Genomic DNA, 27,553 nt, shown 5'->3' with positions numbered 1-27,553 from the left:
ACTCAACAACCAATAACAACTATTTGGTCCCCACTATTGATCAGTTTTCTGTTGACATTCCCTCATTTTCTGTCTCCAGGTGGACACATTTGCAGATTTTGACACCATGACTGACAGACTTATGGACGAGATAATTCAGCACATCCAGCTGTATAACCTCACCATCCACCGAATCAGGTTTATAAACATATTACCTCAATCAACAGCAGAAAACTTACCAGCATATTATATCAGTGCAATAAAACCACAGCCAATTTCAGCTGCACAGCATTAGAGCTCAAACTATTGGTCTGGACCAATAGACATTCAATTTCATGCTTTTTGCATCCAGAGAGTTACGGTATCTACTAGCAAGGCCTAACTATGTCATGTTAGCCAGTTAAACAATGCATATGACTTATTAAAACCCTGTGATCCTACACACACAATGTACATATATACACAAATTACAGACTAGTGCGCCCCCTTGTGGTTGGACATTTAGATACATCTGCCACAACCACTTTACACAGTGGTATTCATGAACAATTTGATAAAGGTATGATCTTCAGTGGTTTCTTGCTACTAAATAGTATGTTGTAGACAAGATTTGCCTCCAAATGCTTGATCCAGATTAAGTATAAAGCTGCACTTGCTTTTAGAGTCCACGATACAAATAGTGTACACAGAAGTTCAAGTGTGATATTGGCTCCTGGATGGTAATAGACCACTGATCCCACTAGAACTGCATGTTATACCTTTTATTACCACAAGATGGCAGTAGAGTTAAAGAAAGGTGGTGTTTGGAATTCAAAAGCAATTAAATTCACACAATCCACTGGAAAATGGAACAAACGTTTCTCCTAGTTCAGTTTTAATCTTCATTTTACAGTCATTTTATTGTCTTTTGATATACTTCCCATTCCCTGTCCTCTCTGTCTTTGTTCCTGCTATAAAGTCTCTAATGTCTTTTCAAAATCAAACGTTAAAAAAAGTTTAATGAATATCGTGAGAGACTTAATTGAAGCTGTAGCTCCTAAGTGAAATGTAGAAATAATTTAAATGTAAAGAGACCTAGAAGCTCATCAAAACTGAATCCACCATTTTTGGAAAGTTTGATGCCTGACTTTTTTGTTTCTTTTCTGCAGTTTTATCGGACACTCTTTGGGGAATGTCATCATTCGCTCTGTTCTGACCCGACCCAGATTTCGCTGTTACCTCTGTAAACTCCACACTTTCCTGTCCCTGTCTGGACCCCACCTGGGAACACTGTATAACAACAGCACGCTGGTCAGCACAGGTACACACAGAAATACATCACACAGATACAAAACCTTTAAAACCTGGGGTCAGTATGATTTTTTTTTTTTTTTTTTAGAAATTAACACTTTTATTCAGCAAGGATGTATTAAATTGATCAAAAATGTCAAAAAAGACATTTAAAATATTACGAAAGAGTTCTATTTTTCAAATAAAATCTGTTCTTTTGAACTTTATATTCATCAAAGAGTCCTGGAAAAATGTATCACGGTTTCCACGTCTTTATAAACCCCTATGACTTCTTCAGGTCTATGGCTAATGCAGAAACTGAAGAAGTCTGGATCCCTACTGCAGCTTACGTTCAGGGACCACACTGACCCACGACAGACCTTCCTCTACACGCTCAGCAAGAAACCAGGTAGACACATGGGCAAATAATCAAGGATGAACACCAACACATATACATAAATACCTAAGTTGTCTTACTTTCTTTGTCCAGGTCTGCAGTTCTTCAAGAACGTGGTGTTGGTGGCCTCCCCACAGGACCGATACGTGCCCTTCCACTCAGCCCGCATTGAGATGTGTCGGACAGCCCTTAAAGACAGAACCACAGGTCTGTTAGCTCAAAAACGTCATGTTCCAACCCAGAACTCCCTAGAAAGGACATTGCAACCCCCATAGCAGCCAACAGGAACAACCCATAACATATATATATATATATATATATATATATATATATATATATATATATATATATATATATATATATATATATATATATACACAGTACAGTCCAAAAGTTTGGAACCACTAAGATTTTTAATGTTTTTAAAAGAAGTTTCGTCTGCTCACCAAGGCTACATTTATTTAATAAAAAATACAGTAAAAAACAGTAATATTGTGAAATATTATTACAATTTATAATAACTGTGTACTATTTAAATATATTTGACAAAGTAATTTATTCCTGTGATGCAAAGCTGAATTTTCAGCATCGTTACTCCAGTCTTCAGTGTCACATGATCCTTCAGAAATCATTCTAATATGCTGATTTGCTGCTCAATAAACATTTATGATTATTTTCAATGTTGAAAACATTTTTTTTCACAGTTTACTTTTTTTTCAGGATTCCTTGATGAATAGAAAGTTCAAAAGAACACAATTTATCTGAAATACAAAGATTTTGTAACATTATACACTACCGTTCAAAAGTTTGGGGTCAGTAAGAATTTTTTTTTTTTTTTTTTAAAAGAAATTAAAGAAATTAATACTTTTATTCAGCAAGGATGCATTAAATCAAATGGCAGTAAAGACATTTATAATGTTACAAAAGATTAAATTTCAGATAAACACTGTTCTTTTGAACTTTCTATTCATCAAATAATCCTGAAAAAACATATTGTACACAAATATTTTGTACAATTGTACACATTAAATGTTTCTTGAGCAGCAGATCAGCATATTTGAATGATTTCTGAAGGATCATGTGACACTGAAGACTGCAGTAATGATGCTGAAAATTCAGCTTTGCATCACAGGAATAAATTACTTTGTGAAATATATTCAAATAGAAAACAGTTATTTCAAATTGTAATAATATTTCACAATATTACTGTTTTTACTGTATTTTTAATTAAATAAATGTAGCCTTGGTGAGCAGACGAAACTTCTTTTAAAAACATTAAAAATCTTAGTGGTTCCAAACTTTTGGACTGTACTGTATATATATATATATATATTACACATAAACGCTTCATTAGTGTCTGTTTCTATGGGCCGCTATACGTAAGCCATCTGCCATATTGTAACAGCCAAGTTGTCTGTGCATCTGCAACCTAGTTATTCACATGTATTCAAATATGTATATCTGCAATAGATCTTAGCAGATGATTTTCACAGTATTTAGTTTGTCATTAATGTGATAATTCTGCATATGGATATTGCATATTGAGTTAAAACAAACCAGTTTAACAGAGGCCAGCTAGTAAAGAGCTGTGCAGGTAAACTTCACACCCCTGGCCTCAAGAAGTCTGCTCAGAGCAGTGGAGTAGAACTGGAGGAGGTTATATTGGTGCCGTGACCCGGGTGGGAGTTAGTGTAATGGAGGCCAGCTAGTAAAGAGCTGTGCAGGTAGACCTCACTCCCCTGGCCTCAACAGGTCCATCCAAAGCAGAGCAAGTAGAACCAGAGGAGGTTACATTGGTGCCGTGACCCGGGTGGGAGTGAGTGTAATGGAGGCCAGCTAGTAAAGAGCTGTGCAGGTAGACCTCACTCCCCTGGCCTCAACAGGTCCATCCAAAGCAGAACAAGTAGAACCGGAGGAGGTTACATTGGTGCCATGACCCGGGTGGGAGTGAGTGTAATACAGGCCAGCTAGTAAAGAGCTGTGCAGGTAAACCTCACTCCCCTGGTCTCAAGAGGTGCACTAGTGACTTACACTAGAGGCTGCTGTTTTTAACGTCCTTGTTATCACACCTGTCAACGTGTCTGGAGCAGTCAAAACCCATCTACGTATATATTCCTTTGGAACACCCATGGAATAGTGCTGAAAACTCCAGCAACCACATACCAACATTCTAAAACACTCAAAACAGCCTAGCAACAGCATAGTAATGCCCTAGCAACTTCCACTTAGCACTTAGCAACACCCTAGCTACCGATTTGAATGCCCTGAGATCAATCGCTTCAACAATTCTTTTAATTTTTTTACATATAAAATACAAATCAACCTGAGATGTTTCTGCACACATACCCCATTAGCAGCAAATCGCTCTGCCAGTGGTGTGAATGAAAAGGAAGCTGCGACAAGAAGTTAAAGAGAAAGCGAGAGGAAAGAGAGTGTTCTTCAGTTTATGAGACTGTCACCAGTCAGTGGCGTGCAGCTCTTTGACAGGTATTTTTCTCTCAGTTTGAGAGACAGATTAGAGAATTCAGCCTCTCTGTGAGTGTCAGTGTGACAGACAGAGCTAAGGATACACACTCTGAGCTGTCACATACACACACACAAAGACTATGATCACATAGAACAATGGAGGATGGCTAGAAATAGAGACTTGGTTTGGATATGAATGTGCATACTATGTCAATGCATAGCTAGCTGCAGACTGCAAAAAAAAAAAACAAATGGCATGAGCTTTCTCAATATGGCGAGTTCCAATCAGATTGGTAGGATTTCCAAGAGTCTGCGGGCACAGGTTTTTCTCAATCCGCTGGGAGACAAAGTCATGTTTACGAATTCTAAGACCCTTCTGGGAAAGAACTAGTCACTAGATTTGCAGAATTTGCAAGGTTTATGCATCAGTTCTTTGAAAACTATGCAAGACTGTCGCATGCCATTTATTCATAAAAGTGCATTTTACATGCAGTGCATTTAAAATCAAAGTCTACGGGGCAAGGCATTGCACCAGGAAAAAACGTTACATTTATTTAGAATTTTTCACAAGTTTGGCATTGCTAAGAATTTTAAAAATGTTTTTCAAAGAAATCTCTGCTCACCAAGGCTGCATTTGTTTGATCAAAAATGCAGTAATATTGTGAAATATCATTACTATTTAAAGTAACTGTGATGCAAAGCTGGAATTATATTATAGTATATTCTGTATGTAATGTGCGTTATATCCATTTGTTCCCTAACAGGTCCAGTATATACAGAGATGATCAATAACTTACTCCAGCCATTGCAGAGCGCTCCAAACTGTCGTTTGATCAGACAGAACGTGTTTCATGCGTTACCGAACACGGCCAACACGCTGATCGGACGCGCAGCTCACATCGCGGTGCTTGACTCTGAACTCTTCCTGGAGAAGTTTCTTCTGGTGGCCGGGCTCAACTACTTCAAATAGCTGAGCTTTAGAGATGACATCATGCCTCAAGTTCTGTTGGAGAGCCAATCAGATTACATTTCAAATCAGCCAATCACATTTCATTTCAGAGTCATAATGAGCTCTGGAATTTTTTCAATAAGTTCCGCCTGTGGATGCAAAGAAAACAGAAATTGAAGATTCAGACTGTGAATCTGAATAAACGTATGTAAAATCTGTACAGAAAGAACACTGTATACTAAGCAAATAGAGGAAACTAACAGCTGGAGGCCTACACTCGCCTTAACGAAGCTTTGACGTAGTAACTTAACATTGAATAATCATAACTGGAGAGTTAATCATTTGAATGTAAATTCGGTGTGTAGCTGGTGTTGTAACAACAGCCTTGGTTCTCCATTCCCTCCAGTCACCGAACGTATATTTGCTGCGCCGTTCGTAACTTGAAGTCAATCTCACTGGAATTTAATACTTGAAGAGTAAATTCAGTCATTCACCTGGCGTTTGAGTTTCGCGTTATGAGAACGCTTCAGTGTTTTTAAGTTTCATTTTACTGAGTCATTCTTTTATAGTTTGTGTGTTTTGACTCATGTTGTGAAGTGTGAATCTCACTGTGAAATAAGCCAAATCCATTGTTTTTTGTATCGTGATGGAATACATTCCCCTGTAACAGTATTCATTTGGTGAACAGAGATCATGATCTGAATGTGTTTACCATTCCAGCCTTAACTATCACAAAGTGAGTATTTCTCAACATCTTCTATCATTTCAGTGTTTCGTTGATTCATTTTAAATGGTTAGTTCACTTGAATGAACATTCTGTCATCATTCCAAACCAGAGTTCTTCTTTCTTCCATGGAACAACAAAGGAGTGTTGGGTGTCCAAAAACTCCAAAAATGACAACATAGCCCTATAAAAACACGAAAAATAATAACTAAATCAATACATTCTTGTAAGACATTTTCAATTTAATTTGCTGCAGTTTGATTGTGTGGGCATTCATATCTATATCTTTATTAATACTTCAGGATTGAATGAACTCAAATGTATGGGAAAGATGTTTTGCCATCACACTTGACAGAAAATGCATTTCCTTATCTCATGCTTTTGTTAATACTCCTTCGAACGTTAACAGAATACTTCCATCTTTACTTAAAGTGTTTGCAAGGCAGGGTAGAGCGATACTTGCATACTTGAATTGTAATTGGTTTTCTTTTTACACCCATCCAATCATTTATAGCCTCATTTACACTATGCTTAACATAGAAATTGATTTTGTGCACAAATGACAGAAAATATGTTTGTATGAAAAGGTTTTGACTGTATGGATAGGTCTAAAGCGGATCTGATGTATAATAGATCAAAGTCAAAAACCTTTACTAAACTAATATTCAGAAGTTTAGGGTTGGTAAGAAATTTTAAAATTATTAAAACAGTCTCAAAATTATTAAAAGAGTCTCATATGCTCACAAATGCTGCATTTATTTGATCAAAGATACAGTAAAAAACAGTAATATTGTGAAATATTATTACAATTTAAAATGACTGTTTTCTATTTGATAATATTTAAAATGTAAATTTATTTCTTGTGATCAAAGCTGAATTTTCAGCATCATTACTCCAGTCTTCAGTGTCACATGATCCTTCAGAAATCATTAATATCCTGATTTGCTGCTCAAGAAACATTCCTAATTATTCTCAATGTTGCAAACAGTTAAAAACAAAAAACAATATTGTAATAGAAATCTTTAGTAACAAATGTCTTTACTGTCACCTCTGATCAATTCAATACATTTTGCTGAATAAAAGTATAAAAAAAAAATATATATATATATATTCTTCTGAATAGTAGTGTACCTAAAACTTCAACAGCTTTCTTTTCAGCTCTGATATTAGATTTTTTTTTTTTTTTTTTCATTAACATTTATTGTTTCGCTTAAGAATTGTTCATTGAAACCCCATGAAAATTGAAAGTGTCTTTAGTGTTTATGGAAGTTGCAGCCCCGTTTTGTTGAAAACATGTTCTGTAAGCAAATTTGTGTGTGTGGTTGTCGTGAGATGGGTGAATGGTTTCAATTGCCACGTCGTTGTGTTAGCAAAACTGTGTTTTTAGTTCTTGCTGGTCTGTTTTACCACTGAACTCCACCAGAGCAGCTTTTCTTATTTATTGCATTGTATCTCACTGGAATGACCTCGGTCTGATCTCTCTGAGGCCCCATTACAATGCACACACTTAGTTTTCCCATAAAGCCTGTTATTCATCTGTCTGCTCCTCAAGGGTAACACTTACAAACATCTCTCTGCAGCCACACCTCGGGTTTTCACCTCGTTCAGCATCTTTAGCTCTTGTTTTCAGTGAGTTCTGGGTCTCATTCAGCTGCTGTCAGCACCGTGTGATTGGGTTTAGATCAGTGCCGCCGTGTCAGCAGACTTAGAAGATGCCCTTTCTGTCCCCGCTAAGCTTTTATGTACACGCTGACTGACGCTTGATTAGTCGGTAAATACACTGTCACGGTGATTGACACTAATTTAACTCCGCCTCTTAGTACAGGAGTGTGTCACATGACTCCACTGCTTTTTTTACCGCTGAAGGAGCCATCAGCCATAATGCCCCATTACCCATCATGCTCTGCTGCACTGGGGTCTCAGTGTGCTTGTTTGTTTGTTTGCCAGCTAATGTGGGCTGATGGCAGAGTTTGCTCACACAAGTCAAGCATATTAATTACGGGAATAGAGCTAATCTGAAGTGCGAATACTTACCAAGGGCAAAACTGTATTAACAGATGCTATACATTAAAAAAATACTTGAAGCACTTGAACCCTTCAATAACCCATTATTATTATCTTTCAGATTGTAACACAATCAATTAAGTGTTATTGATAAGGAAGTACAATAGAAAGTGTATGCAATAGAAACATTTATTATTGAAGCAGGAAATTGGGGTTTTATACAATGAAGGACTTGTCCTTTTTCATATAGACTGCCCAGCCACAAAGAAGAAACAAGTTGCGGTTTGGATTTAAATAGGCAAACGCTTACAAGTCTATGATTGGATAATTATTGCAGTGATTATTATGCTTCTGCTGTAGCATGTTATATGTTTGGGAACAGTTCTTTTAACCTTAATTGATGGAGTGTGTAGCTTTCTTTTTTTAAACAACTATGCAGGAAGTAGGGGTTGAACGACTTCAGATTTTCTAAAGTTGACATTTATGTGATTAAAGTAGAGTCAATAAGGGGCCGTTCACACAGAACATGTTTTTTTTCCATTCCAATGCACTACTTTTTGATTTTTTCTTATATGTAAAAGGTTTTTTTTTCTATGCAAGACGGATGTGTATATAACCATTGCACTCACGTCTTGCGTCTTTTGCAGTGTCTCGCGCATGACACGACATTCTAAAAACGTGGCGATTAAGTTCAAATTAAAAAAGCGTGTTGAGACCTTGCATTTTTTCCCTATTCCACTGCCTGCGTTTCACATTTTTGAAAGAAAAATGCATCCTGTGTGAACAACCTTAAACTAAGACTGGAACACAGGTTGCCTTGTGCACAGCTATGGCGTAATGTGACAGCGCTGCCCACAAGGCTATTGCTCCTACATAAATTTATTTTATCAGTTCTTTTGTCTTTGTGTTGTTATATTTCTCGCAGATTTCAGCTCGTTCTAAATTAGATACAGATAAAATAACACAGTAAAGATTACATTTATATGAATGCATTAGTGAGAAAGCGATTGCGTGTGTGAATTAATTCTATCTGGCAGCATCTCTCTACGAATAGTGAAGCTGTGGGTTTTAGTTAAGAAATATTTGCTAAAATTTGCTATTTTATTGATAAATCACGGAACGTGCACGATCTATGTCTCTGTGTGTGTGTTATGTAGCAGTGCAGTTTAGAACGGCGACTAACTTACAATAAGCTGTTTAAAATGTGTATTCATCCAATCAATATTGAGCATACAGATGGTATAATCAAACATATCTTGTGTAGCGCTCTTGAAAAATGCATTTATTTGTCATTAACTGTTGGATACGGAGTGTAAATGTGGACTTTAAAGATTTATTATCCTGTTGCGGCCACTATAGGCCATGACTAGTGACTAGTCGAAGTCACGCTTAAAGCATTATATAGTCGATTAGTCGGTGCGACCCTTAGTAGGAAGAAACATCATGGTCATATTCCAGGATGACAATGTCAAGATTCATCAAGCTCACATTGTGAAAGAATGGTTGGGAGGAAGCATGAAGAATCATTTTCAGACATGAATTGGCAAGATCTTGACCAAAAATCGATGCACCTCTTAATGGAAATAACATCACAATGTTTATTTCCATCAAGAGATGCATCGATTATTGATGCAAGAGGTGAGCACTGTGTAAAGTCTCCTCCTGCACATCCCAAAGACTTTCAATGAATTTAAGGTCTGGACTCAGAGTTGCCAATTCATGTGTGAAAATGATTCTTCATGCTCTCTGAACCATTCTTTCACAATCTGAGCCTGATGAATCTTGACATTGTCATCCTGGAATATGGCCATGATGTGTCTTCCTACATGGTTGTATAAGAAATAAAAAGCTACACACTCCATCAATTAGGGTTAGGTTATGTACAATAATATATTTGTGCTTAATATGTTATTAGCAAAAATGTATTTGATCAGAATACACGGCTTCTTACATCTATCCATTTATGAAGATGCGTTTTGGTGTCTAGATGCTGTAGTTACGACACTTTTAAGAGACCGCATTTCACAATCTAATCAATTCCCAGTAGATGAAGTCCTGCCTTTTTCTCGTTGAACATCCTGTTGAACTCAGAAATATGTCACATAATGGAAGTTAAATGGAATGCAAACAATATGACTTTAAACATATTTCCTTTTACAATGTTACACCTTTCTCTGTCTTTAATTCAAACATCATGGTTGACAGATCTCTAAGACACAAATTACTCCCATTCAAATCAAATATTTAGGAGTGTGTGTGTGTGTGTGTGTGTGTGTGTGTGTGTGTGTGTGTGTGTGTGTGTGTGTGTGTGTGTACTTGTTTTTGTGAAATATCAGGACATAAATGTGTATAATGACATGGGTATGACATGGGTATTACAAAAAAAGGTGAAATATGAGGACATTCAGCATGTCCCCACTTTTCAAAAGGCTTATAAATCACACAGAATGAGTTTTTGTGAGAAAGTAAAAGTGTGCACAGTTTCCTGTGAGGGTTAGGTTTAGGGTTAGGGGTAGTGTAGGGGGATAGTAAATACGGTTTGTACAGTATAAAAACCATTATGTCTATGGAATGTCCCCACATTTCACAAAAACAAACATGTGTGTGTGTGTGTGTGTGTGTGTGTGTGTGTGTGTTTATAAAGAGGCAGCTCGTCTCCTCAAATGTTGGGTAAGCGGTTCTTCATTTAGAGCATACGTTTGTGTTTTCATTCAGATCTGTGTATTAAGTCATGAATGTGAAAACCGATGAAAATGTATTCACTGTGAGACTGTAATGTGTTTATTTGAGTTAGTTTTTCTTCCAGTATGTATTTTTCACATTTGTGCCAATGATATTCTGATGTTTTTTTTTTCTGTTTGCTTTAATTACTTTGTGTTCCTTGTAGTAGCTTATGCCCAAATATATAAATAAGTATATATTCTGTGTACATTGAGAAATATTACATTATATTATGATCAAATGAAGTATTACAATAAATAGTATTCTTCTTTTAAAAGTAGACTTTGTTTCTTTGTTTATTGTTCATATTGAAATTGTGCTGTAACCTCACAATATCCACAAACAACATCTATTTAAAAATGTAGCAGCATAGTGTAAACAGACAGGCAGTATTGACCAATTGGAATCAATTATGCAAAGGAACCATATAAACCAGTGTTTCTCAACTGAAACATTTTTATAGATCAGTGGTCACCACCCAAAAGTGGGTCGCGGAGTGCGTAGTCAAAGAAACAACAACAAACATTATTTTATTTTTATATCATGCGAGACTTTTATTTTGAAAGATGTGCATGAAAGCTGTTGACAAATGGTGCGTTCAAGTCCTCTTGGGAAATTTGTATTTACGAGGTGGGAAGTCGTGTGTACGATGGTAGATGCGTTCATGTCACTTTCCTCAGAGTATAATGGCGGTGTGCCTTCTCTAAATTAATTACACAAAATAACACTTCTGCTTCAAGAAAATGTAGAGCAAAGAATGTGTATTAGTTGTATGTTGCTTTTTTATGTTTTTTAATTAATTTATGAAGCCATTGTAAACTTTATTGTTACATATTACATTTTTATATTGTGATGCCATCATATTTTTTGCTTGGAATCAACTTACTTCGTTGTAAATAGAAAAGCCTGACAATGTCACTGCTAAATACCTGTAGTGTATTGTGGCATTTCGCTATGTTTCTGACTGACACGTCCTCAACTCGTACAGATCGGAGCTTAAAGAAAATTACGAGCTTCGCACTGGTATTTACGACATTGTGGTGGCGTTCATGTCGGTTCTGCTCGTAAATACGATCTTTCCGACATGACTTGCACGCACCAAAAGTTCAAGTAAAGAGTGCCTAAAAAAAGTGTGGTCCTGATTCAGTATCTGTGGTCAGATGAGGTGTTGTCAGATTATATGTCAGTGTCATTATTGTAACGTTATTTTCGTTATGAAATAAAAAGTCTCTCACCTCAGAATAGCGAACTTTCCTGTCCTTTCAGTGGTTATATTGTGCTCATAGCGCAGTTATGTTGCACATGCAAATGCGGCAGCAAGCACTGTATATCACTTCATTACAAATAAAGTGCAAAAGAAATTACGAGCATGCAACGTCGTGGTTATGTTGTCAATTAGTAAGTCATGAAATTACCAAAAGGTACCAATAAATTATGTAATTGGTACATCGTGTGTTAGCTGGGAAGGATTTGCATCCAAATAGGCTGTTTATTCCATTCATCAGGAGCAGTTTATGTGTTTTATTGGGTCATTGACGAATAAGGTTTTTAAAAGGGGAAAAAAAAAAAACAACTAAATGAGATATAATTAATTTTGAAGTTTTATTGAGTGTTAACAATGAGATTATGTGTTTTTTATAATCCATTAACAATGCTTTTGTCATTTTTTACAAGAAAAATAGTCATTCGGTTTAACCAAAATTTCAGTTTTACCGAATGACACTTTTGGTTATACCAAATAGACAATATTTTCAAACAATGCTAATGGACTGATATCTAGTTAGCTTGCTACAGTAGCTAGCTAACAAAAAGACAAACATTTTATACTTTGTACAAGTTTTTAAAATATTCCAACATTTTCCATGTTTTATAGCGGTTGTACCGAATGACGTGATGTTTCGGGACATGCGTATGAGTATGCGAAAACATGAAATTTTCAAATAGTTAAGATAGAATTAGTTGCTTCATGACCACGGGCGGACTGGCCATCTGGCATACCGGGCACTTTACCAGTGGGCCGACAGCAAAAAAAAAAAATTCTCTCGGCCTATGAACAGGCCCATTAAAATGGTAGGCCTAGAGGTCTTTAAAATACCTTTATATGTAGCAACATATGATTAAAACCTTTTGGATTCAATAAAAGTGATCTAGTTGTATTACCTTACATACTTTGGATGTCATATCTTTGTTTTTTATTATTATTAAGGCCTTCGGACAAAAAAACACCAGTCATGTCATTGGCCCTATTTACAGTTCATGTTATTGTGTATTTACCACGGTAACTGTTGTTTCCGTAAACTCACTTTATTTTGTATATTTTAAAATTACTGTGGTGGCTCATACCAACTTATTAAACTTATTGTAGGCTATTAACAAATACTACTTTGGGACTGCTATTTAATAGCCGTACCTTAAACTGTTTATTCATCAGTATTAGTCATATTCTTACAATTTAATGCATGTTAAGTAAAGTGGGATGGTTCTTGTGTGTGTCAACCATTTTTTAAATGTGCTTAATGAACATGGAAAAATTGGGTCCCATGGCCCAACCAATCGAGAACCACTGATATAAACTGCATTACTTATAGCAAATAGGCTACTCAATGCCAATGTTTTATGGAGATGTTGTGCCACTAAGGGGGGTGTTGGCACTCGGTTTGCATAAGAACACTTCTTACCTGCAGTAAAATCCATTTAATGAGTGCATTATTGCTTTATTCAATAGGCTATATCTGGCCCATATTTGTAACTATACACTGTAAATCCCAGATATGTTTATTTGCCATTAGCATGTTCACCATATCACTTGTTAAATAAAGATTAGAGTTTAATAATGAAGTGCAGACCTCAATAACTTGACCTTGAATTGAAGGAGGATTACACATTTCAAAGCATAACAGAAAGTCTGCAACATTCATTTCATCCCATAACAAATCCAGAGAGATTCCCAGGTATTAATGAGACAAACCCGAAGGCTCCCAGCACAAAACATTGTAAATCCTCTTAAAGGTTGTGAAACAACCCTTCTTGAGGACGCTGAAGCCATCAAACCAATCAAAGCCTGCCAAAATGTGACACCCTTGGCAACGAGGGATGTCCTCAGGAAATACATTCACGTCCTGGTGCACGTTTAGAAGAGTATTTTTTCTTTTCTCTCAGCCCGTTTGTCATTTAACTCAAAGATTTGGCATAGTCTGCAAGGAGACTCAGCCTCAGAATCGAATCAATAAAGCCGCTTCCTCCCACGACGGCATACGAACGGGGCCCTCAGACAGATGGCAGCCATTGAGATACGCACTGATACAATAAAGCTTTTCATTCATCACTTATCAAGCGAAAACAAACACAAAATGAAATGAAACAAAGACAGTGAACCCCATTTACCACCGGCGTTTGATCCGGGTCACGCGGATTTCAAGTCCTCTGGGACCAATGCAATTCTGCTTATATTGGTCCGTGTTTCATTGAGCCTGTGGGTGGAAATGATTTTTGTCATTAAATCCATCACAGGCCCTGATTGAAAGAGTATTCATTAGTTTGCGCTCCAGTGTGGGAAGCAGCTGGTCATTATTAGTCCCTCGACAAGCTTTTTCAAGGAAGCCATTGTCAATAAACGAGAACTCTGGCAGGAGTAATTAGCATGCTGTAAATCTGACAACGCGAACAGTACCGGCCTCTCACAAGGTCTTATTAGAACACATGACACCAATGGGAGAACGATTGCCAGATTAAACAGGACAAAAGTAGCAAGTAGCATTCTTACTGTATGATACATTTTTGTGGAAAATAAGGTGCATTGAAGCCAGTTAGTATTAGCAATTACTGTATCCATCTTCAGCATATCCCTTGTAAGCATTTCAAATGGCTCAGAGATGCTACAGCTTATGTTACGACAAAGGTCTAACCAGACAAATATGGTCAAAATGAAGACATGGACTATATCAGACTTGTTTGTTCAGCACATCCCACAGATGCTCAGTTGGATTGAGATCTGGGGAATTTGAAGTCAACACCTCAAACTCGTTGTTGTGCTCCTCAAACCATTCCTGAACCATTTTTGCTTTGTGGCAGGACACATTATCCTGCTGAAAGAGGCCACAGCCACCAGGGAATCGCATGAAAGGGTGTACAAGGTCTGCAACAATGCTTAGGTAGGTGGTACCTGTCACAGTAACATCCACATGGATGGCATGACCCAAGGTTTCCCAGCAGAACATTGCCCAAAACATCACACTGCCTCCGCCGGCTTGCCTTCTTCCCATAGTGCATCCTGGTGTCATGTGTTCCCCAGGAAAGTGACACACCAACACACCCAGCCATCCACGTGATATAAAAGAAAACGTTATTCATCAGACCAGGCCACCTTCTTCCATTGCTCTGTGGTCCAGTTCTGATGCTCACATGCCCACTGTTGGCGCTTTCCATGGTGGACAGGGGTCAATATGGGCGCCCTGGATGGTCTGCAGCTATGCAGCCCCATACGCAACAAACTGTGATGCACTGTGTGTTCTGACACCTTTCTATCAGAACCAGCATTAACTTCTTGAGCAATTTGAGCTACAGTAGCTCGTCTGTTGGATCGAACCACACGGGCCAGCCTTCGCTCCCGCATGTATCAATGAGCCTTGGCCACCCATGACTCTGTCGCCAGTTCACCACTGTTCCTTCCTTGGAGCACTTTTGATAGATACTGACCACTGCAGACCGGGAACACCCCACAAGAGCTGCAGTTTTGGAGAAGCTCTGACCCAGTCGTCTAGCCATCACAATTTGGTCCTTGTCAAACTCGCTCAAATCCTCGCGCTTGCCCATTTTTCCTGCTTCTAACACATCAACTTTGAGGACAAAATATTCACTTGCGGCCTAATATATTCCACCCACTAACAGGTGCCGTGATGAAGAGATAATCAGTGTTATTCACTTCAGCGGTTAGTGCTCATAATGTTATGCCTGATCAGTGTAAGAGCATATGATGTTTGGCATCAAACTCGGTGTGATACATATTGGTGCACTATACTTAAATATAGACGTGTGAATGAGATTTGAGGTTTGAAGTGAATAACAGCTTTAATTTCAGTGAATAACAGCTTGAATTTCAGTCTGTTCCTCACATTAAGGTATCAAATTACTTCAGAAGAATTTAAATATAGCACATGAATCTTAAAGACTATTTTTATGTTGCTTTATGCCTTTTTTTCTTCAACATTGAGCATATTCACCATACACTTTCTATGTACAGAAAAAAAGGCAGCATCGGCATCTTGCTAAATTTCTCCTTTTATGTCGGATAGAAGAAAGAAAATGGGTTTGAAAGAGCATGAGGGTGAGTAAATGAGGACTTTTTTTATGTTTGGCTGAACTATTCCTTTGAATAAATGTTCTATATCAAAAGGTTCAAAATATTTTTTTGACAAGACGTTTTCTAGCAAGCAAACAGATGAAGTCTGTAGGTATGACATGACTTAATTCAAAACACACTCTGTTCCCTGGCATTCCTTCACACAAAGCTACTCTTCAATCCACACGCTCACAAGAGCTTGACAATTCAAACACCTACAAGACAGACGTTTGACAAGAAACTACAGCCAGCTGAGAAATCAAGTGTCCATCACAGCACAGTTTTCACTTTGTGAAAGTTGCATTGCTTTCTGCCATGCTCTTTAGTTTTTAAGAGCTTGTTTTTAGGAGACAGCTGAAGATGTACACTTATCAATTATGAACGTGGCTATCTGTGCTTTGCAGATGCTGTTGTCTTATGGGCACTATAACAGTGTTAAAATAAAGTGTTGATGAGTGAAGTTTGCAAAGGCAAGAATCACCAACACTTTTGCTCATGCTATAGGGTTAGAGATCATGTCATACCTACATATATTTTGTGAACCTTATATTACTGAGATGCTGGCTCTGCATCAGCCAACCAGGGCTCTTAGGTCAACAAATCAACTTTTTCTGGAAGACCCAAGGTCACGGTACAAACACTGGAGTGACCGGGCTTTTTCTGTTGCTGGGCCCAGACTCTGGAATAAGCTTCTCTCTGATATGCGCACTATCACTGACCTGGGCCTTTTTAAAGCTAAGCTCAAAACTTATTTATTTAGACTGGCTTTTAATATCTAGCAGTTGTTGTGGCGTTTTCGTGTATTTTATTTATTTTCTTGTTGTTGGTTTTTAATTTTTGTTTACATTGTTTTGTTTTTTTATTGGAAGGCACTTTGGTTCACCTTGAATGTTGTAAAGGGCTGTATAAATAAATGTTGATTGAGATTATATATATATATATATATATATATATATATATATATATATATATATATATATATATATATATATATATATATATATATATATATATATATATAAAATATATATATAGAACCATAGAAGACCCATTTTGGGTTCCCTTAAGAACCTTTCAGTGGACAGTTCAAGAACCTTTTTTTCCCTCAAAGTGAAGTATGTTTAAAACAAATGTAAAGAACTTTTTCTACTATAAATAACTTTTTGGGTTTCATGGATCTTAATGGAACAATAGATACTAAAAAATAACCTTTATTTTTAAGAGTTTATCTGGTTTCTAGCTGGTCCAGCTATCTTGGATAAGCAACAAACCAGTTGGCTATACCAATTTAAAGGTGGTGAAGAGGTATGTTTTGTTATTTTTGGAACATCATGGCTGGTAAACCAGGTAATTATCAGCTTGGACCAGCTTTACTCTTAAAAGATACTTTGTTGGCATCTATGGTTCCAAGAACCTTTAACATCCATGGAATTTTTCCAATCCACAAAGGTTCTATGGAGTGAAAAAGGTTCTTTAGATTATTAAAATGTTCTTCACACTTAAAATGGTTCTTTTAAGAATTGTTCACTGAATGGTTCTATTGAATACCAAAAATGGTTATTCTGTGTATTGCTGCAAAATCTCCTTTTGGAAACTTTGTTTAATAGTGTAGACCAGGGGTAGGCAAGTCCGGTCCTAGAGAGCCGCTGTCCTGCAGAGTTTAGCTCCAACCCTGAAAAAAAGCTGGCTTTAGCCTTAGTAATCCCAAAGAGCTTAATTAGCTTGTTCAGGTGTATTTGATTAAAGTTGGAGCTAAACTCTGCAGGACAGCGGCTCACTAGGACTGAACTTGCCTATCTCTAGTGTAGACCAAGGGTTCTCAACTCTGGCCCTCAAGATCCATTTTCCTGTACAGTTTAGCCCTGACCAAACACACCTAACAAGCTAATCAAAGTCTTCAGGATTGCAAGATATAGTAGGCAGGTGAGTTTGATCAGGGCTGAAGCTAAACTGTGGGAAATTGGACCTTGAGGTCCAGAGTTGAGAACCCCTGGTGTAGACCATCTAAAGAAATTAGCTACCACGTACCAAAAAGACAACTAACCAGTCTAAGATAGATTTTCCAACATGATATCTAGAGACCAGAATATTATAGACATCTGGCTACCTAGCAACCACCCAGGACACCCTAGTAACCACCAAAAACATCCAAGCATCGAGTTTTGCACTGGCAAAAACCCCACTAATTTTCTTCAGAAGGTTGGTGTATTTACTCTTACCTCACTGTCTCGTTCTGTCAGTTTGTCTCGCTCCCAGACTGCTCTTTGTGTTAACAGGAAGTTGAGTCATCTGCCTCATTACCTAGAGAAAGCCGTTAAATGGTCCATTATCAAATGTGATAGCTGCTTTCCTGCAGGAAGAGAGACGTGGGCAGACGTTACTGGAGATCTGCGGTCTGTCTTTCGCCGAAATGATATCACATCTTTTCCTTCACATGATTTATATTAAATGATTCGTCTATGTTCAATAGAACTTAAGCTCTAAGATCACATACATACACTACCGTTCAAAAGTTTGGTAATTCTTTTATTTATTTATTTTTTGAAAGAAATGAATGCTTTTATTCACTAAGGATGTATTACATTGACCAATAGAGACAGTAAAGACATTTATAACGATACATTTCTATTTTTATTTTATTTATTTTTTTTAAAAGCTAAATAAATCATTCACTTGATTACCAGAAGAAAAAACACACTTTATAAACTGACATATTTAAAAGAAATACATGTTTGTAAGACATTGCGGGATAAACTTAAAGAAAAGTGACAGTTTTTAAATGTATAGCCAGAAAAGTAACATTGTAATAGTGAAGGACAAGTAAAACTATATGTACTAATGCTCCTTAAATCCTTATTTGTTTCAACCCAGAACATGTTTTTTTTTTTCTTTGTTTCTGTCCGTTTTTACCCTATAGGTCAATTTCTTTGGTGTGGAAAGAGCTAAACAGTTTAACGAGATCTTACATGTTTCCAGGTCACATGATCTTACCTTCCCAGCAGCCTGTTCTCAGGAAGCAGCATGTTTTGTGTGTTTTCCAACAGGCCTGTCACGTATGATGGATGAAGAAACATCCCAGACTGAAAGCGAGCTCCTGAGGGAGGACACAGACGGCCACGGAGCCGCGTTTCAGGGATATGACGGATCTGGAGGACTGAAGGAAACCACAGATCTGTCTCTAACAGGATAAGAGTTCGACTGTTAGACTGTTATTGATTTCTGTGTGTGGGATTCATGTGAAAAATACAAACCTGATTCCAAAAAAGTTGGGACACTGTACAAATTGTGAATAAAAACAGAATGCAATGATGTGGAAGTTTCAAATTTCAATATTTTATTCAGAATACAACATAGATGACATATCAAATTTTTAAACTGAGAAAATGTATCATTTTAAGGGAAAAATATTGATTTTAAATTTCATGGCATCAACACATTTCAAAAACGTTGGGACAAGGCCATGTTTACCACTGTGTGGCATCCCCTCTTTTTTTTAACAGCCTGCAAACATCTGGGGACTGAGGAGACAAGTTGCTCAAGTTTAGGAATGGGAATGTTGTCCCATTCTTGTCTAATACAGGCTTCTAGTTGCTCAACTGTCTTAGGTCTTCTTTGTCGCATCTTCCTCTTTATGATGCACCAAATGTTTTCTATGGGTGAAAGATCTGGACTGCAGGCTGGCCATTTCAGTACCCGGATCCTCCTTCTGCGCAGCCATGATGTAATTGATGCAGTATGTGGTCTGGCATTGTCATGTTGGAAAATGCAAGGTCTTCCCTGAAAGAGACGACGTCTGGATGGGAGAATATGTTGTTCTAGAACTTGGATATACCTTTCAGCATTGATGGTGCCTTTCCAGATGTGTAAGCTGCCCATGCCACACGCACTCATGCAACCCCATACCATCAGAGATGCAGGCTTCTGAACTGAGCGCTGATAACAACTTGGGTTGTCCTTGTCCTCTTTAGTCCGGATGACATGGTGTCCCAGTTTTCCAAAAAGAACTTCAAATTTTGATTCGTCTGACCACAGAACAGTTTTCCACTTTGCCACAGTCCATTTTAAATGAGACTTGGCCCAGAGAAAACGCATGCGTTTCTGGATCATGTTTAGATATGGCTTCTTTTTTGACCTGTAGAGTTTTAGCCGGCAACTGCGAATGGCTTGGTGGATTGTGTTCACCGACAATGTTTTCTGGAAGTATTCCTGAGCACATGTTGTGATTTCCATTACAGTAGCATTCCTGTATGTGATGCAGTGCCGTATAAGAGCCCGAAGATCACAAGCATCCAGTATGTTTTTCCGGCCTTGACCCTTACGCACAGAGATTGTTCCAGATTCTCTGAATCTTTGGATGATATTATGCACTGTAGATGATGATAACTTCAAACTCTTTGCAGTTTTTCTCTGAGAAACTCCTTTCTGATATTGCTCCACTATTTTTCGCCGCAGCATTGGGGGAATTGGTGATCCTCTGCCTCTGCCTCTTGACTTCTGAAAGACACTGCCACTCTGAGAGGCTTTTTTATACCCAATCAGGTATCTATATTCTATTGTGAATAAAATATAAGTTTATGAGATTTGTAAATTATTGCACTCCTTTTTTATTCACAATTTGTACAGTGTCCCAACTTTTTTGGAATCGGGTTTGCATGGGAATCTGTATGCTTTAGAATTGTTTTTTTTTTTTTTTTTATCAAATTTAGGCCATTTGTATTTTACACTTGTCTATTTTTTTATTATTTACTATTTTTTTTTTTTTTACTAGTGTAGTTTGTTTGTTTGCATGTTTGTTTGTTATTATAAATACAATTCTTTATGGGAGAATCTGTAAGCTTTAAAATGCTTTTTTATTTTTATTTTGTGTTTTTTTTTTTTTAATACTTGCTGGTCTAGGTTGTTTTTTTTTTCTTTCTTGTTTGTTGTTTTGTTTTATAGTTAATATTATGAATATATTGCTTATTCTTAATACCAGTCTAGGTATTTATTTATTGATTTTTTTTAATGCCCAAATTTATTTTTATTTTAATGCAATTTGGGCATTCTATAAATAGTACCAATAATACCAATCTAGTTGGTTTGTTTGCATGTTTTTTTGTTATTATAAATAAAATGATTTTTGGTGAATCTGTATGCATTAAAATGCATTTAAAAATTTTATATTAATGCAATCTGGGCAATTTTTATGTTTTTATTTATTTATTTTTTAAATAATACCAGTTTATTATTATTATTATTATAAATAAATAAATAAAATTACTTTTTGGGGAATCTGTATGCTTTCAAATTTTATTTTTATTAACTTTTTATGTTTTTTGTTTGTATAATAATTATATATATATATTATATATATATATATATATATTATATATATATATATATATATATATTTTTTTTTTTTTTTTTTTTTTTTTTCTTCTAGTTATTATAATAAATAAAACTCCTTTTGGAGTTTTTTGCTTGCCTGTGGTTACCTGGGTGCCATTGCTATGTGGTTGCCAAGCTGTTCTGAGTGGTTTTTTTATTTATTGATAAGCAGTTCCATGTTTTTCCAGGTGGTCTTTAGGTGATTGTGTGTTGTAAAATTCACCAGGTGCAAATAAAATCTATCAGGAAGAAAATTAACAGCACAAAAATGAAGTGGGATTATTTACACTCCAAATATTTAAGACTGAAATTTTGAAAAATCTTTAAAGTCAGCTATATGAGCAATAATAATAGTGATTTAACATTTAAAATGGTCTATTATTATGCAATTATATTATAGGATTTATAATGCAATTTAGGTCTGATTACAAAATAACAATCCTTCTCACACTCTTAAAAATAAAGGTTCTTTTTTCCCACTGATGGCTCAATGAAGAAGCTTTAACATCCATGGAACATTTTTATGTTCTTTACATTACTCTAGATGTTCTTCACACTAAGAAAAAAACTGGTCAGTTTAAGAACTGTTCACTGAAAGGTTCTTTGGGAAACCCAAAATGGTTCTTTTATTGCATCACTACAAAAAACTCCTTTTGAAACCTTTCAGAGCGCAGGATGTTACTGAGAATGAGTAATTGTGTTCAGTCTTGTTGTTTCACACCACTAGATGGTGCTCAGTATCTCTATGTGCATGCTGAAGTCCAGGCAAAGGGCACTGACCTCAGACTACTAGAAAGATCTAGAGAAACACACTTATTTACAAATATGAATAAACAGGCAAAAATATGAAAAACTGACATGACAAATGTTATAGGTTACAGCCAGTCTCCAAGTTATGAATGTTTTGGACAAAAAGAATAAGTTAATATCCACTGAAAGATGACACGCTTGAAGATGAAGCTCAAGCCTTAAAATAGTTGATCCTATTTAGTCTTCAGCAAATCTTAAATTCGGCATGGTGTACACGAGTGGGCGCCAGTTTGACCTCTGGCAGCGTATAGGTCAGATCTCTGGTTTGCTGACATTCCTAATGAAAGCTGAGAGCATTTCTACCCATCAGCGAGGAGGCGAGCGGACAAGGCATATCGATCTTCAGGCATTTAACAATTTACCGTAGCTGCATGCCTGCCTCCATAGAGGTGCAAAGGATGTTCCCTTTCCATTCCCACCTTCAGACAGCAGAGCAGGAACAACTTTTGTAACCATGGCAATATCTTGCATCGACTCAATACAGGTTTGCACTTCGTCAGCACACAGAAAAGATGATGCTTCTAACAAAGACATGAGGACTCATGAGGAGATATGCTTGAAATAAATAAAACAATATATAAAATAAAAAAACAAGTTACTTAAACATGAGATTGAATATTAATGTATACATATTGGCTTTGTGCAGGGTTGGACAAAAATACATCAAAATGTATTTTAAAATAAAATACCAAATACCTTAATATTAAGTGTATCAAAATAAACTACACAATACAGCAGCCACACCATGCATCAAAATAAACTTTTGTATTTTATAGTGGTGGGCATAGATTTTTTTTTTAATCTGGATTAATCTTGGAATTGATCTAGATTAATCTAGATTAAAATGGCTCATTTGAATTCTGTCCCAATGTCAATACTATCCATCCTAAATAGTATGTGAGATTAAAATAAGTGTGTCCCAAACGGTCCCAAAGCATAGCATGTTGAAAAGAGTGTGCCAAAAGTCCCCAGATGGTCTACTATTTCCGGTAGATTTTCAAAGTGTGGATCCGTGCACACTATAGAGGCTAATATTGCCCACAACCCATTGCGCGTTGTATGAGGATTCAGTTCAGAACTACAAACACTAGTAAAAAGTGTTAAAAACTACAAAACATGGCGAATATGCACGATCGACGCTGAGAGGTTGTTTGAGTGACTAATAATCAGTTCAAACTGATAGAAAATATTTATTTTAATGGTGTATGTGTTATTTTTCATTTGCAAATACCAATGTGAACTTTTATAAAGATCTGCCATGAACTTTTAAATGCATCATTATGCGGAGGAGAGTTCTCCACATGAAAGACTTGCGACTGCAGATCAACGTGCTGCATTTCTCTCCGATACAGTAGGAAATTAGCTAAATGAAATGTGGAGGATGTAAGATGATTGACAGGGCAGTTTACGGTGACTGGATGCGGCAGAGAGCAAAGACGCAATTGTATGACGTGATAGTATGTCCCAAAGCTTGTCTACTCTTTTGCTACACACTCAAAAGTAATCCGCCATTTTGTCCGACAAAGCAGATAGGAGTTAGAAGATTAACCTCGGTGGAGTTAAAATTGAAAAATTGGGTAACTTATATTGACATCTTTCCGTGTTTTAAACAACATTGATTCTCATGTTCATTCATGTTTATTTGATGTTATAAATGGACTCGTAGTAAGAGATGATCAGTTTATGAGCCGTTTGAGCTGAGGCGCTACAGCAATCTGTCACGACATATTAAACATGCCCAAAAACGTTCTTTCACAAGATGTAATATAAGTCTAAAGTGTCCCCTGAATGTGTCTGTTAAGTTTCAGCTCAAAATACCCCATAGATTTTTTTTTAATTACTTTTTTTAACTGACTATTTTGGGGCACCATTAACAATGCACTGATTTACACTCTGCGCCGGCCCTTTAAGACGCGTGCTTCCTGCCACACGAGCTGTCGACTATATTACAGCGCATTTACAAAGTTCACACAGCTAATATAACCCTCAAATGGATCTCTAAAAGATGTTCGTCATGCATGCTGCATGCATGCTTCGAATTACCTGCGTGAGTAAAGTATTTATTTGGATGTTAAAAGTTTTATTCTGAGTGAATTTGACGCTGTCCTCCGTGGCTAACGGCTATTGCTACACTGTTGGAAAGATTTATAAAGAATGAAGATGTGTTTATGAATTATACAGACTGCAAGTGTTTAAAGAAATGAAAATAGCGACGGCTCTTGTCTCCGTGAATACAGTAAGAAACGATGGTAACTTTAACCACATTTAACAGTACATTAGCAACATGCTAACGAAACTTTTAGAAAGACAATTTACAAATATCACTAAAAATATCATATTATCATGGATTATGTCAGTTATTATTGCTCCATCTGCCATTTTTCGCTATTGTTCTTGCTTACCTAGTCTGATGATTCGGCTGTGTGCAGCTCCAGACGTTAACTGGCTGCCATTGTCTATGCATTTTATAATGTTGGGAACATCATGGGCTGGCATTATGCAAATATTGGGGCGTACACCCCGACTTTTTTTCGGTGTTATGTTGAGATTCGCCTGTTTTTCGGAGGTCGTTTAAACAAATGAGATTTATATAAGAAGGAGGAAACAATTGAGTTTGAGACTTACTGTATGTCATGTACTGAACTCTTGTTATTCAACTATGCAAAGGTAAATTCAATTTTTGAATCTAGGGCACCTTTAAAGAGCAACAAAACGGTTTTTATTGTTTGAAATTCTTAAAAAAAAAACCACACAGTTTTAAAGCTGGGACTTTGTTAAATATCATAAGTAACCTGCTCTGTCTTGTCTGTCGACGTGTTGTCAGTGTCCTCTTTGCTCCGTGATGCATTGTGGTGTCACAGCGCCACGGCTTGTCGGACAAAGCAACAGTAACTAAGGGGGGCGGGTCTTTGCGAAGGGTCAGTTCATATTGTGGCTTTAACAGATCAAATATTAACATATCCCTGTGATCTCCCAGATGAAGGTTAATTTAAAGTAACCAACAGTTTCCTAATTTAGTCACTTGGTGTTTGGTAACAAAGGGCCTACTTTGCCTCAGCAATATAGGGGGCTGCTGCGCGGTATAATTGTTTTCAAGAATGTAAATTGTAAATTGGTAAACTGTTTAGCCTAGGCTATCAAAACGAACACCAAAACTTAACACGATCTGTTAAAAATTATAGCAATTTATGCAAAAAAATGTAAGGAAAGCTAGCAGCCTGCGCGTTTCTTACCTTGACCACCTTCTTCCATATGGATCAATTTTTCTGTTCTGATCTCAAAAAGTCTCTGCAAACTACTGGCACCAATCAGAAGCTGCAATTTTATGATGTCATCATGTAGACTTCTTACACAGTATTTTACAGTATTTTTAAAATACAAAAATACAAAACACTAAAGTATTTTGATACAAAATACAAAGCCATTTTCATCAACCCTATCAAATACAAATTACAAAATACTATTTTGTATTTGAAATACGTATTTGAAATACATGTATCATAAATACTGCCCATCCCTGGCTTTGTATATATATATATATATATATATATATATATATATATATATATATATATATATATATATATATACACCCATTTTACGGACATGACCCACTGGCATAGATAGCAGACAAGCACACATAAACAAAATGGCTGTCTTCAACATTCACAAATTTTGGACCCTGTGGTCTCTTCCAATAGGGCAGTGTGTTAGGCTGTAGGGCGTTTGTTGATGTGCTGATTATGAAAATGATCTTCCAAAGTGCTTCACAGTCAGGCCTGTCCATCTAAAGTGCTTCACAGTCAGGCCTGTCCATCTTACCCATATTTTCAAGGTGATTGGCCGGTCAGCGGGCAGTTTGGAAAAGCAACAAGCCCCTGTGTCTGCTGCGCTTACACCCACCAATCAGCACTAAACATGCAGCAGCTCACCTATAATATTCCTCTCCTTTATACTAAGCGGTAGAGGTTAACGTGTCCTCTTGTGTTCTCGGATGAGAGAGGATAGAGACGGAGGCATGGGAGGTGGGAGCAAGACAGAGCAAAATAGACAATGAAATGGAGTGTGAAAGAGAGAGTTGCCCGAAATCTTGACCCAAATACGAATTTGCCTTCACAAAAAAGGATTTGAGACACATAACAGTGATTTTAGCAGTGTTTTCACACCAGGTCGTCCTGAAAGGCTTTTATCATGTGTGCATGCAGGCTGTGTATGGAAATGAAACTGGGTAAGCATGTGAATCTATCTTCTTATGAACATGAACCATCTGTTGAAAAAGCCACCAGGTGCTCTTAATGGCAGCACAATACTTATAATATATAATATTGCATTCTGATCTTTGTGTCATTCGAGTTATGCAGTACTTTCTAAACTCTTTTAGAATAAAAGTGTATACAGACTTTTTTAAATATAATTTGCTTTTTACACGCATTAATAGAAAGAGAATAAACCATATGACTGGCAGAATTAAATTAAAAGTTAAAGTTAATCATTGCTTTGAGATCAAGAGTTAGTTTACATGATCATTTTATTATCTTAAGAAGCATCCTTTTAAATGTTCATCATACTGATTTTATCGAACATAATGAGAGAAACAAACAAACAAACAGATAATAAAACACCACAGAATTAATCAAATGATGTCAGAAGTAAACTTGCTTTTGCTAGTTAAATAGACTTAAAGTGATATGAAAAGTGATTCTGAGGACATCTAATTAAAACATTACCAGTTAAAACGGTATTACAAAAAATCTTTTTGTTCAGAAAAATTAAGATTTTTTTGACTTCTTATTGCTAGTTAGTTAGTGTAGCACACAAAGATAAAAATAAACATCCAATCAAGCCAAGAAAGTAAAATGATAAAACATCAACTATCACAATTGTGACATTGTGAAAAAAACAAAACTTCCTAACATTATTTTGAGCATTGTGTAATGGGTCACAAAGACGTACACCACCATTCAAGTGTTTTTGTTGTTTTGTTTTGCTTTTTTCTTGAAAGAAAATAATACTTTCTTGATGTTTCATCATAAAGTTTATCTGCTTTTTATTGTCATTCTTCTCCTTCTCCTCACCGAAATACATCCATATACACTCACAACCACATAAAAATTCATGCCTGTCACAGCAAAGCAAGAATCTCTATATTATTATACAAATATACATGTGAGCCTTAAAGGGGACATATACAGAAAATCTGACTTTTTCTGTTTAAGTGCTATAATAGGGTCCCCGGTGCATCTGCCCACCCAGAAAACATGAAAAAGGACAACCCAATAACTTTGTTTTGGTCAATCTTTCTCTACAAGCATGAGAAAAAATGAGCCGTTCAGATTTCACTCCCCTAGTGACATAGGAAGGGCATCTTATTATAATATCACTGCCCCTTAAACTGCACATTTTGTTTTCACAAGTGTTATTTTGAAAGAAAAAAATATATATATTAGACCATTCACAGCATTTGATAGCAAATCATAAATGTTAGCCTGGGGCCCGTTCTTTGTACGTCGCTAACTCAGTTAGCTGGAT

The 27,553-nt window shown here is 36.6% G+C and overlaps 1 protein-coding gene across 4 annotated transcripts in view; it reads left to right on the top strand.

Moving 5' to 3' along the window:
- Positions 1 to 9,240, top strand: part of fam135b (family with sequence similarity 135 member B) — a 50,229-nt gene extending 40,989 nt beyond the window's left edge. For all 4 annotated transcript variants that reach the window (XM_067412231.1, XM_067412230.1, XM_067412233.1 and 1 more), the window contains 5 exons: positions 80 to 177; positions 1,128 to 1,279; positions 1,547 to 1,657; positions 1,739 to 1,852; positions 4,876 to 9,240. In XM_067412231.1, the coding sequence (XP_067268332.1) occupies positions 80 to 177; positions 1,128 to 1,279; positions 1,547 to 1,657; positions 1,739 to 1,852; positions 4,876 to 5,081 (681 nt within the window). In that variant the 3' untranslated portion in view covers positions 5,082 to 9,240. The remainder of the gene's footprint in view (positions 1 to 79; positions 178 to 1,127; positions 1,280 to 1,546; positions 1,658 to 1,738; positions 1,853 to 4,875) is intronic.
- Positions 9,241 to 27,553: the final 18,313 nt, after the last annotated feature.

Source organism: Chanodichthys erythropterus, chromosome 15 (genome assembly GCF_024489055.1).
Source record: "Chanodichthys erythropterus isolate Z2021 chromosome 15, ASM2448905v1, whole genome shotgun sequence".
Lineage (NCBI taxonomy): Eukaryota > Metazoa > Chordata > Actinopteri > Cypriniformes > Xenocyprididae > Chanodichthys > Chanodichthys erythropterus.
The sequence above is the reverse complement of the archived record's forward strand: the minus strand, read 5'-3'. Positions and strand labels throughout refer to the sequence as shown.